Source organism: Vespula vulgaris, chromosome 6, assembly GCF_905475345.1.
Source record: "Vespula vulgaris chromosome 6, iyVesVulg1.1, whole genome shotgun sequence".
NCBI classification, from domain to species: Eukaryota; Metazoa; Arthropoda; class Insecta; order Hymenoptera; family Vespidae; genus Vespula; species Vespula vulgaris.
Window position 1 is genome coordinate 6,518,649 of NC_066591.1, and position 12,380 is coordinate 6,531,028.

General features: G+C 28.7%; 5 protein-coding genes and 1 long non-coding RNA gene across 10 annotated transcripts; 3 read left to right on the plus strand and 3 right to left on the minus strand.

Annotated features, from left to right (window-relative positions):
• Positions 1-7: 7 nt before the first annotated feature.
• On the minus strand, positions 8-1,288 carry LOC127064363 (uncharacterized). The gene is made up of 3 exons (XR_007781660.1): positions 1,236-1,288; positions 754-826; positions 8-102 (listed from the first exon to the last, which is right to left on the minus strand). It is a non-coding gene; the product is annotated as an uncharacterized LOC127064363 (long non-coding RNA).
• Positions 1,289-3,025: 1,737 nt separating this feature from the next.
• On the plus strand, positions 3,026-4,339 carry LOC127064817 (39S ribosomal protein L32, mitochondrial). Its single transcript, XM_050996392.1, has 4 exons — positions 3,026-3,208; positions 3,379-3,630; positions 3,716-3,855; positions 3,977-4,339. Exons 1-4 carry the CDS (start codon positions 3,118-3,120, stop codon positions 4,094-4,096), a joined length of 603 nt encoding a protein of 200 aa, XP_050852349.1. The 5' UTR covers positions 3,026-3,117; the 3' UTR covers positions 4,097-4,339.
• Positions 4,273-6,938, minus strand: LOC127064813 (protein spindle-F). Of its 4 annotated transcripts, none has more exons than XM_050996385.1 (7): positions 6,599-6,938; positions 6,118-6,371; positions 5,750-6,026; positions 5,413-5,677; positions 5,237-5,328; positions 4,943-5,135; positions 4,273-4,856 (listed from the first exon to the last, which is right to left on the minus strand). In XM_050996385.1, the coding sequence occupies exons 3-7, from the start codon at positions 5,975-5,977 to the stop codon at positions 4,564-4,566; spliced, it is 1,071 nt and encodes a 356-aa protein (XP_050852342.1). In that variant the 5' UTR covers positions 5,978-6,026; positions 6,118-6,371; positions 6,599-6,938; the 3' UTR covers positions 4,273-4,563. The 4 variants fall into 4 exon arrangements, with proteins under 4 accessions (XP_050852342.1, XP_050852340.1, XP_050852343.1 ...); XM_050996383.1 differs by lacking the exon at positions 6,599-6,938 and adding an exon at positions 6,451-6,594; XM_050996386.1 differs by lacking the exon at positions 6,599-6,938 and having other exon boundaries at positions 5,750-5,998; positions 6,118-6,503.
• On the plus strand, positions 6,617-11,001 carry LOC127064815 (pyridoxal phosphate homeostasis protein). Its single transcript, XM_050996390.1, has 5 exons — positions 6,617-6,665; positions 6,938-7,037; positions 9,676-10,033; positions 10,512-10,753; positions 10,820-11,001. The coding sequence occupies exons 2-5, from the start codon at positions 6,966-6,968 to the stop codon at positions 10,892-10,894; spliced, it is 747 nt and encodes a 248-aa protein (XP_050852347.1). The 5' UTR covers positions 6,617-6,665; positions 6,938-6,965; the 3' UTR covers positions 10,895-11,001.
• On the plus strand, positions 7,680-9,481 carry LOC127064811 (signal recognition particle 54 kDa protein). The gene has a single exon (XM_050996380.1). The coding sequence runs from the start codon at positions 7,684-7,686 to the stop codon at positions 9,202-9,204; it is 1,521 nt and encodes a 506-aa protein (XP_050852337.1). The 5' UTR covers positions 7,680-7,683; the 3' UTR covers positions 9,205-9,481.
• A 120-nt stretch (positions 11,002-11,121) lies between the features above and the next one.
• Positions 11,122-12,327, minus strand: LOC127064814 (myosin regulatory light chain LC-2, mantle muscle-like). Of its 2 annotated transcripts, none has more exons than XM_050996388.1 (5): positions 12,184-12,327; positions 11,840-12,094; positions 11,600-11,766; positions 11,400-11,492; positions 11,122-11,314 (listed from the first exon to the last, which is right to left on the minus strand). In XM_050996388.1, exons 1-5 carry the CDS (start codon positions 12,235-12,237, stop codon positions 11,122-11,124), a joined length of 762 nt encoding a protein of 253 aa, XP_050852345.1. In that variant the 5' UTR covers positions 12,238-12,327. The 2 variants fall into 2 exon arrangements, with proteins under 2 accessions (XP_050852345.1, XP_050852346.1); XM_050996389.1 differs by having other exon boundaries at positions 12,187-12,305.
• Positions 12,328-12,380: the final 53 nt, after the last annotated feature.

The following is a 12,380-nucleotide window of genomic DNA, read 5'->3' on the forward strand; positions in this document are numbered from 1 at the left end:
CGCGTACGAACAAACACTGCTTCTACTTCGCGATATTTTTTTAATTTTAGCGACACGAACACTCGATTACTTCATTGCTACGCGCGCGATCGCAATAAAGTTCTGAAACAGAAAAATAGAAACAAATTAATTTGTACCAGAGTTCAAGAAACTGTATCAATTATTCAAGAAATTATCGAAAGTTTGAAATGTATTAAAATATGCAGTTATTTGCTCGATTGTGCTTGCTTCGTATCTTAAGATACAAACTCAAACAATATCGATTGCCCAAGTCTCACATTTGGAGGTAACTCCATATAGAGACCTAATTGTTAATAAAAATATAGTAAATTACGTCATAATATATAATAATTCTAAAATGAAATAATAGCTGCAAGAGTAAATTCAATGAAAAATAACCTAAAAAGTATACGAAATCCTATAGCATCATACGAAATAATAAAATTTCTATAATATTAAAATAATCGTAATAAAGTTAGAATAAAAATTTTTCATAATAAAATACATAATTAAAACGAAATTAGTACTTTCGTAAATCTGTACTCGTTCAAATATTATACAAGAGTAAAGATCTTTCCTCTGACCTTTAGAGAGTTCGACGCTCGACTGTTTTTGTTTTGATCTCAGTCGGTGAATTTCTTGAAAATATATATATACAACAGAGTAATACGATCTCCATGTCGTATATACCTATTTCTTTCTATTCGCTTTATTTTCTATTATGCCTTTGTTATTAAAATGAGATAGACTTACCCATCGTATCGAAGAGATGTATAAACTGGTGTATTCAATGCTCTGTATTCTACCTCGTGAAATTCTTGGAAATCTGAAAAAATAAGATCGTATTATTATATAAAATAAGTCAATTGTGCGTATACACAAGTAAGGTGTGTGTGTGTGTATGTGTGTGAGTGCATATATATAATCGTATATGAAGATCGAATTTAATACAAAATATCAATCGATGACAACTATTAACGCAAAATGATTGATTAAAATATCGTTAAAAAGTGAGAGAAGTATCGATATTATGAAAATAAAGCAGGAAAATTGAAGAAAAAGTATGACGCAATAGCTCCTCGAGCGATCTACGAAAGGCCGATTTTATTTTCGCGAATATCTTTTAAACGCGATGATGTCTCGACTTGCGAACGCGGCCTCTTACAAATCGCGTGATTAGCTATCGATTGATATATTGGAAAGGGGTGTATGTTAGATAAAAATATTCTAATTACCTGTAATTATGCGGAGCACTGTGTACACTTGTCACTGCGTCTATGATGGCGACCAGACTACTGGACTACTGGGAAGTGGACCCCGTCCGTTGTTCTATTACGTCATCACAGGTACTATGCTAGTCAAATCAAATATTATTTCTTTCAATTAAAAATAATAAAAAATATAATATAAGTGCTTAAATAATACGATATGGATAACAAAGGTAAATAATTCGAATTTTAAACATAGACAATAATTTTCTAATGAAACAATTATATTTTCTAAAGATATAGAAACGTTAAATAAATACGCACTTGTATCACAAGTACCTAGATTATCCCAATGCTTTATATATTACGCGCGAAATAATGAGCTATTGTTAAATCAAAATAATTCGATGGATGTATTTATGCGTATATATATATATATATATATATATATATATATATATCTGTATATATGAGTACATATATATTTTATAAACACATGAAAAAAATAATACTTCTTTAAATTTTTATTTAGACATATCGAATAATTACGTAATTTATGATCGAAGTAATGTATCGATAGATTAGTATCTGTCAATAATAATTGTACATAATTGAGAATCGAAAAAAAAGGAACGAAGAAATGATACATATGTAAATAATTGGCTTTAGAAGAAGCAGAGGAAGCTGCAACGAACAAGAAATTAATCGGAATAAGGTAAGAAAAAAAAAAAGATTTAGTCTAGATTTTCGAACATTACCGATCTGTAAGTATTAGAACATTGACCAATATCATTCTTTGCAAAAATATCTGTATTTAATCGCAAAATATACGTACAAAAATATTTTCTCTCGTATTATCACACAGATGCTGTACACATTCACACAAATACATGGAATCGAGCATAATGATGAAGGACATTGTTTCCAATCTGTGATTCTAACCTATGTAAATTGACACATTGTATACATAACTTTTTAGAAAAATTTGTACTTTCAATGCAAAGATAAGTACAAACCAATACTTTTTCATTTGTTTACATACATTTACTATATAGCTACGTAAGAATTTCGAATTAGTTTTGTATTCCGACGAATAAACATCGAAGATCTTCAAAGACGAAATTAATATTTTCCACAATTTTTCTATTACTTAAACAGTTTTTAATGTTCGCGGAATACAAAAAACTAATATTCAAACAATAATACATTCGTTCAATAACACAAAGACTATAACATACGAGAAACAAAATAATTTCGTTTGATTTCTAAAAACGAATAAAAGACCGGTCGTTTAGTAGTCTGTTTATATGCTGTCGAGTAAAATGATTCGCTATTTGTAAGTGGAGACTGACCTTTTTCGAATAAATAAGTTGAATATATGAAAATATATCAAAATTCTAAGTTAGTTTTTTAAGAAAACGCACAGAAAACTTTTCTATTCTTTTATTTCTTTTTTGTTTCGTGACTACATTCCGACGAATGAACTTAGAAATTCTCAGAGAATGCTATCGGTGCAAGTGATAACGAAAAGTTAATGCAAGAAAAATATGATCGAAGATTGTTATCAATTGTTTTAATTGAAACAATAAACAATTCTTTTTTTTAAGATACCTAATGTAAGTTCTCGCCACACATACCAGATTCATGCGACACGTACATTTGGATAAATTAAACTAGAAATAAAAGGTATAAAATTTGTACAACAAATACTTTTCAATTAATTTATCTTTAAAAATGTATAATTCATTATATGGTTTTTTCTTGCTTTCATCAAATGTAATAAACAATAGTGTTTCTCTATTGCGTTTGTAGTTCATATTTTGTCCATACGGTATCGCTAAAGTCATTCGCGTTTCGAGCACGAGGTAATAAATAAACTTAATTAAATTCGTCATAGAATTTTTACATAATGGCAGTTTCTATGGTAAGAAGATTAACTTCTGCTTTCCGAAAAATTGAACAAACGTTGAACATAATTTTTAATCGTAAATTTCCTCCAGGTAAATAAAAATTTCATCGATATTTTAGGTTAATATTTACTTTTATATATGCATGTATGTATTTATATAAGGAGAAAGGTAAATTATTACATAAGCTACATTATAATATCTGCTCTTTAATGATCAAAAACATTATCATCTTTCTTATCAATTTTCTTTAATTTCTTTAGAAGCATTATATGCAATAGATTGTAATGGCTTAAATCTTCCATGTAATGTAAACAATCGTAGTCGATTTTCTCTAAAAGACATTATTGGAGATGGATTTTTATGGGGAGTTCCAACAGTAAGACGTACCATTGAAAAACGTATGAGTAGAAGATTTGGAGTTCCAAAATATAACTGGAAACCACATGTTCCAAAAACTAATCTTTTGATGTGTCCTAATTGTGGTAGTCATCATGAAGCTGGGCTTTTATGCGGTGATTAGTTGAATTCAGTATTAAATATTTTAATTTTAATTTAAAGTACATAAATACTTAAAAGTGTATGTACATTATTGCGTAGGATATTGTTATGAAAAAGTCAAAATAGAAACAAAAGAGATGCAAGATGCCATTCAACAAAAATTAGGATTAAGTGCAGTTGAGGAAGATGTTATTGTTATTTATGAAGGAGAAAATAACAAGACAGAAGAATTCTGGAAGGTATTTCAATAATTATTTGACTATAATAATAATAAGTATTTTAGGTTTATACTAATATAACAAATATGTTTATTTTACATTATTTTAAAATTTGATTTGTACCATTAATTTTTTTATTTAGAACCAAAAAGTAATAGAGATGCCAAAGAAACGACCTGAATGGTTTCATAAAAATCTTCTTGAACCATCTACGGTTGAACCTTCTGATAGTAAGGATATAAAACCTCCACAACTTGCTTAAAACAATTTAGACTATTTTCAAAAAAAGTTATTTGGACATCTATTGTATCCCTTTTTTTTAATGCCATTTTAATCATTACAGAAATCTAATTTTCATAAAACAATTTGTAATATCTTTGTAATGTCAATGTGTTATTTGATTTGATCTAGAAATATTTTTATTGTGAAAATAAGTAGTATATTTGTAAATAATTTCTATATTCAGCATTATGCAAGATACAAATATATAATCTATAGTAAAATATTTGTTGGCTATCCATTCTGTATAATTGATGCAATAATATATTAACATTTTATAGAATTCACTGATTGAGAACAATGTTATAAATAAGGCAAATAGATCTTTGAAAGTTATCAATTATTTACATATCTTACTATCTTGTACTTATCAACAGTAACTTAGACTGCATTAATAAATTGACAACAAATTTTATAGAATTACTTTTCATCACTTTTCTGTACATAGGATTAATGTATAAGTTCAAATCCATCTACAGATGTGTCTTTTGTAAAATGACTTAAAACATGTTCATGAAATTCTGCAAATGGAATAGACTTTCCATAGAAAGATCCACATAATGGACAAATTTTATCATTAGTATCTGAATTTTCAGCAGTACATTTTTCTAAAGATAAACTTATAGGTGGTAAACTTGTTTGTGTTGAACCATGTTCTTGAAAAATGTCACCTGAATTAAATTGTATTCCTATATGCACAACTTTTTTATTCGCATTTTTACGGCAACCATTACACATTCCTCCTATAAAAATATTATATGTTAGCTTACAAAATGATACTTTGAAAGATAATAAAAAAGATGTTATTTATATATATGAATTTATATACCTCTTTTAATTTTTTTCATATTCTGTATAGCTCTTTTCAATCTGTTTTGTTGTGCTAATAAGGCATCCTTCGTTTGTGATAATCTTACATCATGTTGCTTTAATTGTTCTAATGAGTCGGTATCAGAATCTTCTGGGTAAGTGAAACCAATATTTTGTAAATTTAAATCAGCATTGTTTTGTAATTCTACCATCTAATACATAAAATTATTGTATTATTTTTATATAATAAATATTCTTGATAATTAATTATATTCTTAAGTTAATGGCTTAAAAAAGAACACTTCATATTTACCTCTGCATACTGCTGTTCAAGGTCTGATTTTTCCAACATAATACTGTTGATTAGTTTAAGTGATATTTCTTCCAAACTTTGTTCCTTGTCACCTATATATATATTTTATTGTTTTTAATGTTGTTTAAAGAATATTTTATTTTAAATTAGCTTAAATTATACGTTTTTATATATACCATTATCTATACCCAATATACACTTATTTGTTTCTTGTTTAATAGGAGATGGAATATTATAAAAACTATGTGACATTATATCGAATGGTTGAGTAGAAGGATGCTGTTTTAATGCATCAGAAATTTTTGTGAAATGCATTTCTAAAGACTTATTAGCTTTTGATAATCTAATTAGTCTGTTCCATAAATGACGATTTTCTGCAGCAACCATAAAGACATGATGAGTTAATTGTGATTTTTGTTTTTTAAGATTCTCTACTTTTTCCTGTAAAATATGCTAATATATGAAAACAGACAATTTGAGATATATACAAATGCTAGGAGATACAATACGTACTTGTAAAGTTTGAATCACAGCTTTGTCATTACTATTGACTTTTACAATTGCAGTAGATCTATCGTTTCCACATTCCAGCCTTAAGCATAAATTTTCTTCTTCTACAGCAGCTAATCTAGTTTGTAATTGTTGACAACGTTCTTTCATCGTTTTGAATGCGATCAACAAAGCATGATAAGATCCAAAATTATCATTTTCAGGATTATCTTTCATATCCATTATATTCATGACAGTATTTATTGTTGTGTTCTAAATCGCATTAAAATTTACACAGCAGCTTGAAGATTAATTTTTAAAGATTAATTTATATCAAGACAAATTCGTATTACGCTTTGTGTTACAATTTGTATAATTTTTAATAGCCTTACTTTTGATGACAGGTCTTGCGTTTTTGTATTTTAAAACTCTCTAGATATATTTTTATAATATTCTATCATTCGTAGCAATAGAATAATCACTGAACATTTCACTTAGTTGGATACTTAGATGCATACGTCAGATGAATGACATTAACTAAACTTTTAAACATTGTTATCATCCGTCAAGATTAATTTTCACGCTGTCATAGCATCGATATGTTACAGCTCGTTGTAGCATTAGTAATACGAATTAATGATTCTCTCTGTTGACATATCAAAACTTATATGACTGTCAGCTATATATATTGCCAAGTGCAATGATAAAAATAATCTAATTCAAACCATTTATCATATGAAATTTTGCAATATCATGTTTTTTACAATGTTTTACGGAAACTTATCAAGGAAACCAAATATGTGGAACAGAATAAAAATTTTAGTTCTCTCCCGCTATCGATAGGTTCGCTCACGTTCTCTTAGTTTCACTTACGTTCGCTTAGGTTCGCTCAGATTGCGTTTACTCGTCTTCCTAAATCATAAAAGCGATAAATTCGAATGTAAGTAATAGAAGAATTTTTAATGCATTTGAAGGTACTTATTTTATGAAGTATTATTTTTATATTCAAAAATTTTCGTCTTTTCATAATATGGTAATATCAGTCTCCAACTATTTAAAATATTATACATTATCTTTCACATATACTTGTAAACTATATAGATAATATTCTAAAAGTAGTTTGAATCATTGTTAACTAAATAATGAATTAAATAATATATATCAACGAACTGATTCAATCGCATAATTTTGAGAATTTGTTATTACTTTTAGAGTTGTTAATCATATTAAAAAGTACAAAATGGAAGACGTGGTTGAAGGTCTGAAATCAGTTCGTGACAAAATCATCGCTGCATCTGCTAAACGAGAACCGGTATGTCGCCATTTTGTTGTTAAACAGATAAAAGGCGAAAAAGCGTAAAAAAGTGGGAAGAATACGTATATGACCACTGCTATGTTTTTTCGTAAAAATATAATGTTAACTTTAAATTCAAGTCATTTATTTCAATCAAATCCATTGTCCTTGGTTATACGTCATATGCACATACATACAAACGTATCCTTTACAATTCTATAAAAAAAGTTGTGTTTTGTTAGGTCGGTACGATACTTTCCATTATTTTATAAATATTTTATGCGTGTGCATATGTATTTTTTTTTTTGTATCAGAGGTTATGAACATTGTATGTATTTTTTGTTGTGGTCACACAGATGTATCATGGCGATTGTGAATGATAATCATTAAAGCAAAATACGAACAAAGTAGAGCACAAAGGTTTCACATAACGGGTTTACACATTCTCAGATATTCACAAAATACAAATCGGCATTTAAATCATTTTACTACAAAAATTGAAGTATCGTGAGAGTCTTACTTATTGTATAATCAATGACTAACCGGATGTGTCGTCATGTCGTGTTGGCCAAGTTGGAATAATCTTGACATATTTTTTCAACGTCAATTTTCTAACCACTAAACAAGAATATTCGTATTGAAGAGTGAAAATAAATAAACGAAAATGGTCTTAGCCGACCTAGGACGTAAAATTACGTCGGCTTTGCGGTCGCTTAGCAATGCGACCGTAATAAATGAGGAAGTATTAAACTCTATGCTGAAGGAAATATGTGCAGCATTGCTTGAAGCTGATGTAAATATTAGGTTAGTCAAGAAATTAAGAGAGAATGTTCGCACTGTTATTGATTTTGATGATATGGCTGGAGGTCTTAATAAGCGGCGTATGATACAAAGTGCTGTTTTCAAAGAATTGGTGAAATTAATAGATCCTGGTGTTAAAGCATATCAACCTGTGAAAGGCCGTCCCAATGTGATCATGTTTGTTGGCTTGCAAGGAGCGGGTAAAACAACAACTTGCACCAAACTGGCTTACCATTATTTAAAGAAAAATTGGAAAGCATGTTTAGTTTGTGCTGATACATTCCGTGCAGGTGCATATGATCAAATAAAACAAAATGCTACAAAAGCAAGAATACCATTTTACGGCAGTTATACAGAAGTGGATCCTGTGGCTATTGCTCAAGAAGGTGTAGAAATGTTTAAGAAAGAAGGCTATGAAATTATTATTGTTGATACCAGTGGGAGACATAAACAAGAAGAATCATTATTTGAAGAGATGTTACAGGTTGCTAATGCTGTTCAACCAGATAACATAATATTTGTAATGGATGCAACAATAGGTCAAGCATGTGAAGCTCAAGCTAAAGCATTCAAAGAACGTGTAAATGTTGGTTCTATAATCATAACAAAATTAGATGGTCATGCGAAAGGTGGAGGTGCTTTGTCTGCTGTTGCAGCAACACAAAGTCCTGTAATATTCGTTGGAACGGGAGAACATATAGATGATTTGGAACCATTTAAAACAAAACCATTTATTAGCAAGCTATTAGGTATGGGAGATATAGAAGGACTTATTGATAAAGTAAATGAATTAAATTTAGATGATAATGAAGAATTACTTGAAAAAATTAAACATGGTCAATTTACTTTAAGAGATATGTATGAACAATTTCAAAATATCATGAAAATGGGACCATTCTCACAATTAATGGGAATGATTCCTGGATTTAGTCAAGATTTTATGTCAAAAGGAACTGAGCAAGAATCAATGGCCAGGTTAAAGAGACTTATGACTATTATGGATAGTATGAATGATGCAGAATTAGATAGCAGAGATGGTGCCAAATTATTTAGTAAACAACCAGGAAGAATTGTGAGAGTAGCACAAGGTGCTGGCATAACAGAAAAAGAAGTAAAAGACTTAATAACTCAGTATACAAAATTTGCAGCTGTTGTGAAAAAAATGGGTGGTATCAAAGGCTTATTCAAAGCAGGTGATATGGCTAAAAACGTTAATCCAACACAAATGGCAAAATTGAATCATCAAATGGCAAAAATGATGGATCCACGTGTCTTGCAACAAATGGGTGGTATGCCAGGCCTTCAGAATATCATGAAGCAATTGCAACAGGGAGCAGCAGGTGGATTGGGTAATTTAATGGGAGGTTTTGGTGGTAAATCTTGAAAGAATGATGCAGGCAGTGCAGCTACTGCCATGACGTACTGCCGTACACAGCCATCAAGAAAATGTCGAAGAATTTAAATTGCCATCAACAGTACTGAAAAAAGGATCGTACTACAAATATATTCTGAATATATTTTACGAGCCTTGAGATTGTGCAGAATTAACATCGAGTGAAAAGTCACTGATGTACCATTTTAAATAAACTATTAATTTGCATATTAATTTGACACAATAAATGTTTTAATGTACATGCAATAAATTAGATACCACAGGGAAAGTGTTTTATACATCCTTTCTTATGATCCTTTTTTATGAAAATAGTTGTAATATCATCGTATTAATGAAGTATTTTATTCAAGTAATGTTAATAGTAGTTCCATATTGACCTCGCATTTCATGTATGCAAGTTTATTATTTATTTACGAATACATCTTTATAAAGAAAATAAAAAATCTTAATTTGTTTTCCCAGGAATATACCTATTTTGAACCTCGTTTAGTAGCTGTAAGCAAATTAAAGCCTCCAGAGTTGATTGTTGCTGCTTATGAGGCTGGTCAAAGACATTTTGGAGAGAATTATGTTAATGAATTGAAAGAAAAAGCATATGATACATCTATCATTGACAAATGCAAAGATATTCGATGGCATTTTATTGGACATTTACAAAAAAATAAAGTGAATAAAATTATAAGTTTGCCAAATTTATATATCATTGAAAGTGTTGATAACAAGCAACTTGCAACTGCAATTGATAATGCATTTTCAAAAGTAAATAAAAATAACTCACAATTGAAAATTATGGTACAAGTCAATACAAGTGAAGAAGAAGGTACAATAAAATATTTTATGTTGTACTCATCATATTCCATTATTATAACTAAATCTAAGAATAATTTCCATTTTATCTTCTCCATATATTATAGTAATAGTTAACAATTTAAACATATTTCATTCTATTCCAATTCTCTTGTATAATTGCAATATAATATGCTTAATTTATAATAAAATATTATTGCTTAATCACATTATTTATATATTTCTTTTCTTATACTTTACTATGTGTTATTTTATATATTCTAATTTTTCACAGGGATATAATATGGTTGGTTAATGTTTATATTCATTTTAATTTTTTATTACTGATATTTAAATTCAGTTGTACTAAAAAAAATATTAATTAATGTTTTTTATAATAGTGATATAAAAATTTATTTATGTTAATCATGTTGTAACAATAAAAATAACATGTAACATTCGTATTCCATTGAAGCGTGTATAACTGTATTTATGAAGTTTAATGTTTTTAGCAAAAAGTGGTTGCAAAGTAGAAGAAGTATCAGAACTTGTGAAGCATATTATGGATAACTGTAAGCAATTGGAATTTACTGGTCTTATGACAATAGGTATTTACGGATACGATACTTCAAACGGCCCAAATCCAGATTTTCTATGCTTGAAGAAATGTAGAGAAGAACTATGTAAAGAATTAGAACTTGATTTAAAAAAAGTGGAACTTTCAATGGGGATGTCTACCGATTATGAACACGCGGTAAATTTATGAAACATTTTATCTACACGAAATATAAATCAGGCAAGTTAATTAAATTTTTTATAGGTATTACTTGGAAGTACAAATGTAAGGGTGGGTACTGCTATATTTGGCGAGAGACCGAAGAAGGGTGCTCAATAGTACTTATTATTAATAATATGTAAAATATATAATTGATTACTATAATGAAAGAGAAGATTTTTGTTTATAAAATATACTTAATATATTGAAATAGTCATGTAATGTAATTACTTTTTTTCTTATTTTGCGATAAACGAAATTGTATTTCCAGAATTTGGATACACAGAATATCTTCGTAACTAACATTTGATTCTACATAATATTAGCGAATATCAGAACTATGTTTTCTAAACATTTTCTAAATTTTTCTGGTATTGTCTAGCTTCGGCAAGATTTTGAAAACCACAGATATTGTTGCTAAATTTAATATAATCTATCATTGCATTACCATCTTGCAAATAAATTGGTGCTTCCTCTAAGGCACGATCAATTTCCTTAATCGTAAATTTGTCACCAAATTTTTGAAGATCATCTCGTATCCTAAAAAAAGAAAAAAAAAAGAGAAAACAATATAATTTATTTTCATACTTGTATTAATTTTTTTTTTATTTTTAAGACTCATCACTTGTTTTCTGGAATCATTCCGATGTTTTTCATATCCCAAGTTGATAGTGCAGCAGTAATAACTTCTTCAGGGTCCATTTCACTAACTTTTTGTCTATTAATAAATTGTATGTGTGTATATACACACATAAATACACACACACAAAGTTAATCTTGTTTCTTCATATTATTTTTTACATTATATAGTATTTCTTAACTCACCCAAAAAGTGTAATAAACGCATCGAAGTCAATCGGAGTCGGTATTTCTGATAGCATACGTTGTAATTGCTCTTCAGATACGTCGGGTTGGCCCATGGTTATGAAAGTAAACTTTAAGTCTTCTAAATCAATGATACCGTCGCAATTAAAGTCAAATAATTGAAATGCCTGAAAAAATACACAATCCGTATGCGATTGTTACAAAAAAAAATTTTAAATTAGAACAAATTAAATAAGTTACTTCTTTTAACTCTGACAATTTGATCAGATCACTTTTTCCTACTTCATTTCTAATCTTTACTTCTTTGGGTACTGAAACAGCATTGAAAATCTTCGATTTCTCCACGGGAATATTATCTTGTAAATTTTCTGTTTTTATAGTTTCTGTATTAGGTTTTTCTTTTTCTTTTTCCTTTTCTTTTTTCTTCTCTTCTACTGATTCTTTAACACTCTCCTTCAATTGTCCTTCAGCTACCTTGGATGATTTTTTCTTTTTCTAAAGATAACATTTGAACATTTTTTATATTATTAATACCCGGTTATTTCACTGATCTAACATGTATAGTTGAGAAGTAATATTTGTACCACTTTTTTTTCTTGATTCTCTTTATTATTTTCTTCCTTCCCAGAATCCGGCATTTTTATTTTTTTTTTTTTCTATACTGGATTAAATTATGCTCAAACGACTATTTTGATGGCACAAAAACTTTAATAATCGACAAGATGTTTAATAACTATTAATTTATATTATCGTATTTTCATACTGTCCAGAAATTAGCAGG

What these genes read in the sequence shown, in the direction of transcription:
- LOC127064817 (XM_050996392.1), top strand. Translation starts at nt 3,118, where the DNA reads ATGGCAGTTTCTATGGTAAGAAGATTAACTTCTGCTTTCCGAAAAATT. An exon ending in TAATCGTAAATTTCCTCCAG is followed by an intron (nt 3,209 to 3,378) that starts GTAAATAAAAAT and finishes TAATTTCTTTAG; the next exon opens with AAGCATTATATGCAATAGAT. An exon ending in AGACAGAAGAATTCTGGAAG is followed by an intron (nt 3,856 to 3,976) that starts GTATTTCAATAA and finishes TTTTTTATTTAG; the next exon opens with AACCAAAAAGTAATAGAGAT.
- LOC127064814 (XM_050996388.1), bottom strand. Translation starts at nt 12,237, where the DNA reads ATGCCGGATTCTGGGAAGGAAGAAAATAATAAAGAGAATCAAGAAAAA. An exon ending in GCGTTTATTACACTTTTTGG is followed by an intron (nt 11,493 to 11,599) that starts GTGAGTTAAGAA and finishes ATTTATTAATAG; the next exon opens with ACAAAAAGTTAGTGAAATGG. An exon ending in GGAATGATTCCAGAAAACAA is followed by an intron (nt 11,315 to 11,399) that starts GTGATGAGTCTT and finishes TTCTTTTTTTAG; the next exon opens with GATACGAGATGATCTTCAAA.
- LOC127064815 (XM_050996390.1), top strand. Translation starts at nt 6,966, where the DNA reads ATGGAAGACGTGGTTGAAGGTCTGAAATCAGTTCGTGACAAAATCATC. An exon ending in CATCTGCTAAACGAGAACCG is followed by an intron (nt 7,038 to 9,675) that starts GTATGTCGCCAT and finishes TTGTTTTCCCAG; the next exon opens with GAATATACCTATTTTGAACC. An exon ending in CAATACAAGTGAAGAAGAAG is followed by an intron (nt 10,034 to 10,511) that starts GTACAATAAAAT and finishes TAATGTTTTTAG; the next exon opens with CAAAAAGTGGTTGCAAAGTA.
- LOC127064813 (XM_050996385.1), bottom strand. Translation starts at nt 5,977, where the DNA reads ATGAATATAATGGATATGAAAGATAATCCTGAAAATGATAATTTTGGA. An exon ending in TTGAACAGCAGTATGCAGAG is followed by an intron (nt 5,136 to 5,236) that starts GTAAATATGAAG and finishes TTTATGTATTAG; the next exon opens with ATGGTAGAATTACAAAACAA. An exon ending in TATGAAAAAAATTAAAAGAG is followed by an intron (nt 4,857 to 4,942) that starts GTATATAAATTC and finishes ATATTTTTATAG; the next exon opens with GAGGAATGTGTAATGGTTGC.
- LOC127064811 (XM_050996380.1), top strand. Translation starts at nt 7,684, where the DNA reads ATGGTCTTAGCCGACCTAGGACGTAAAATTACGTCGGCTTTGCGGTCG.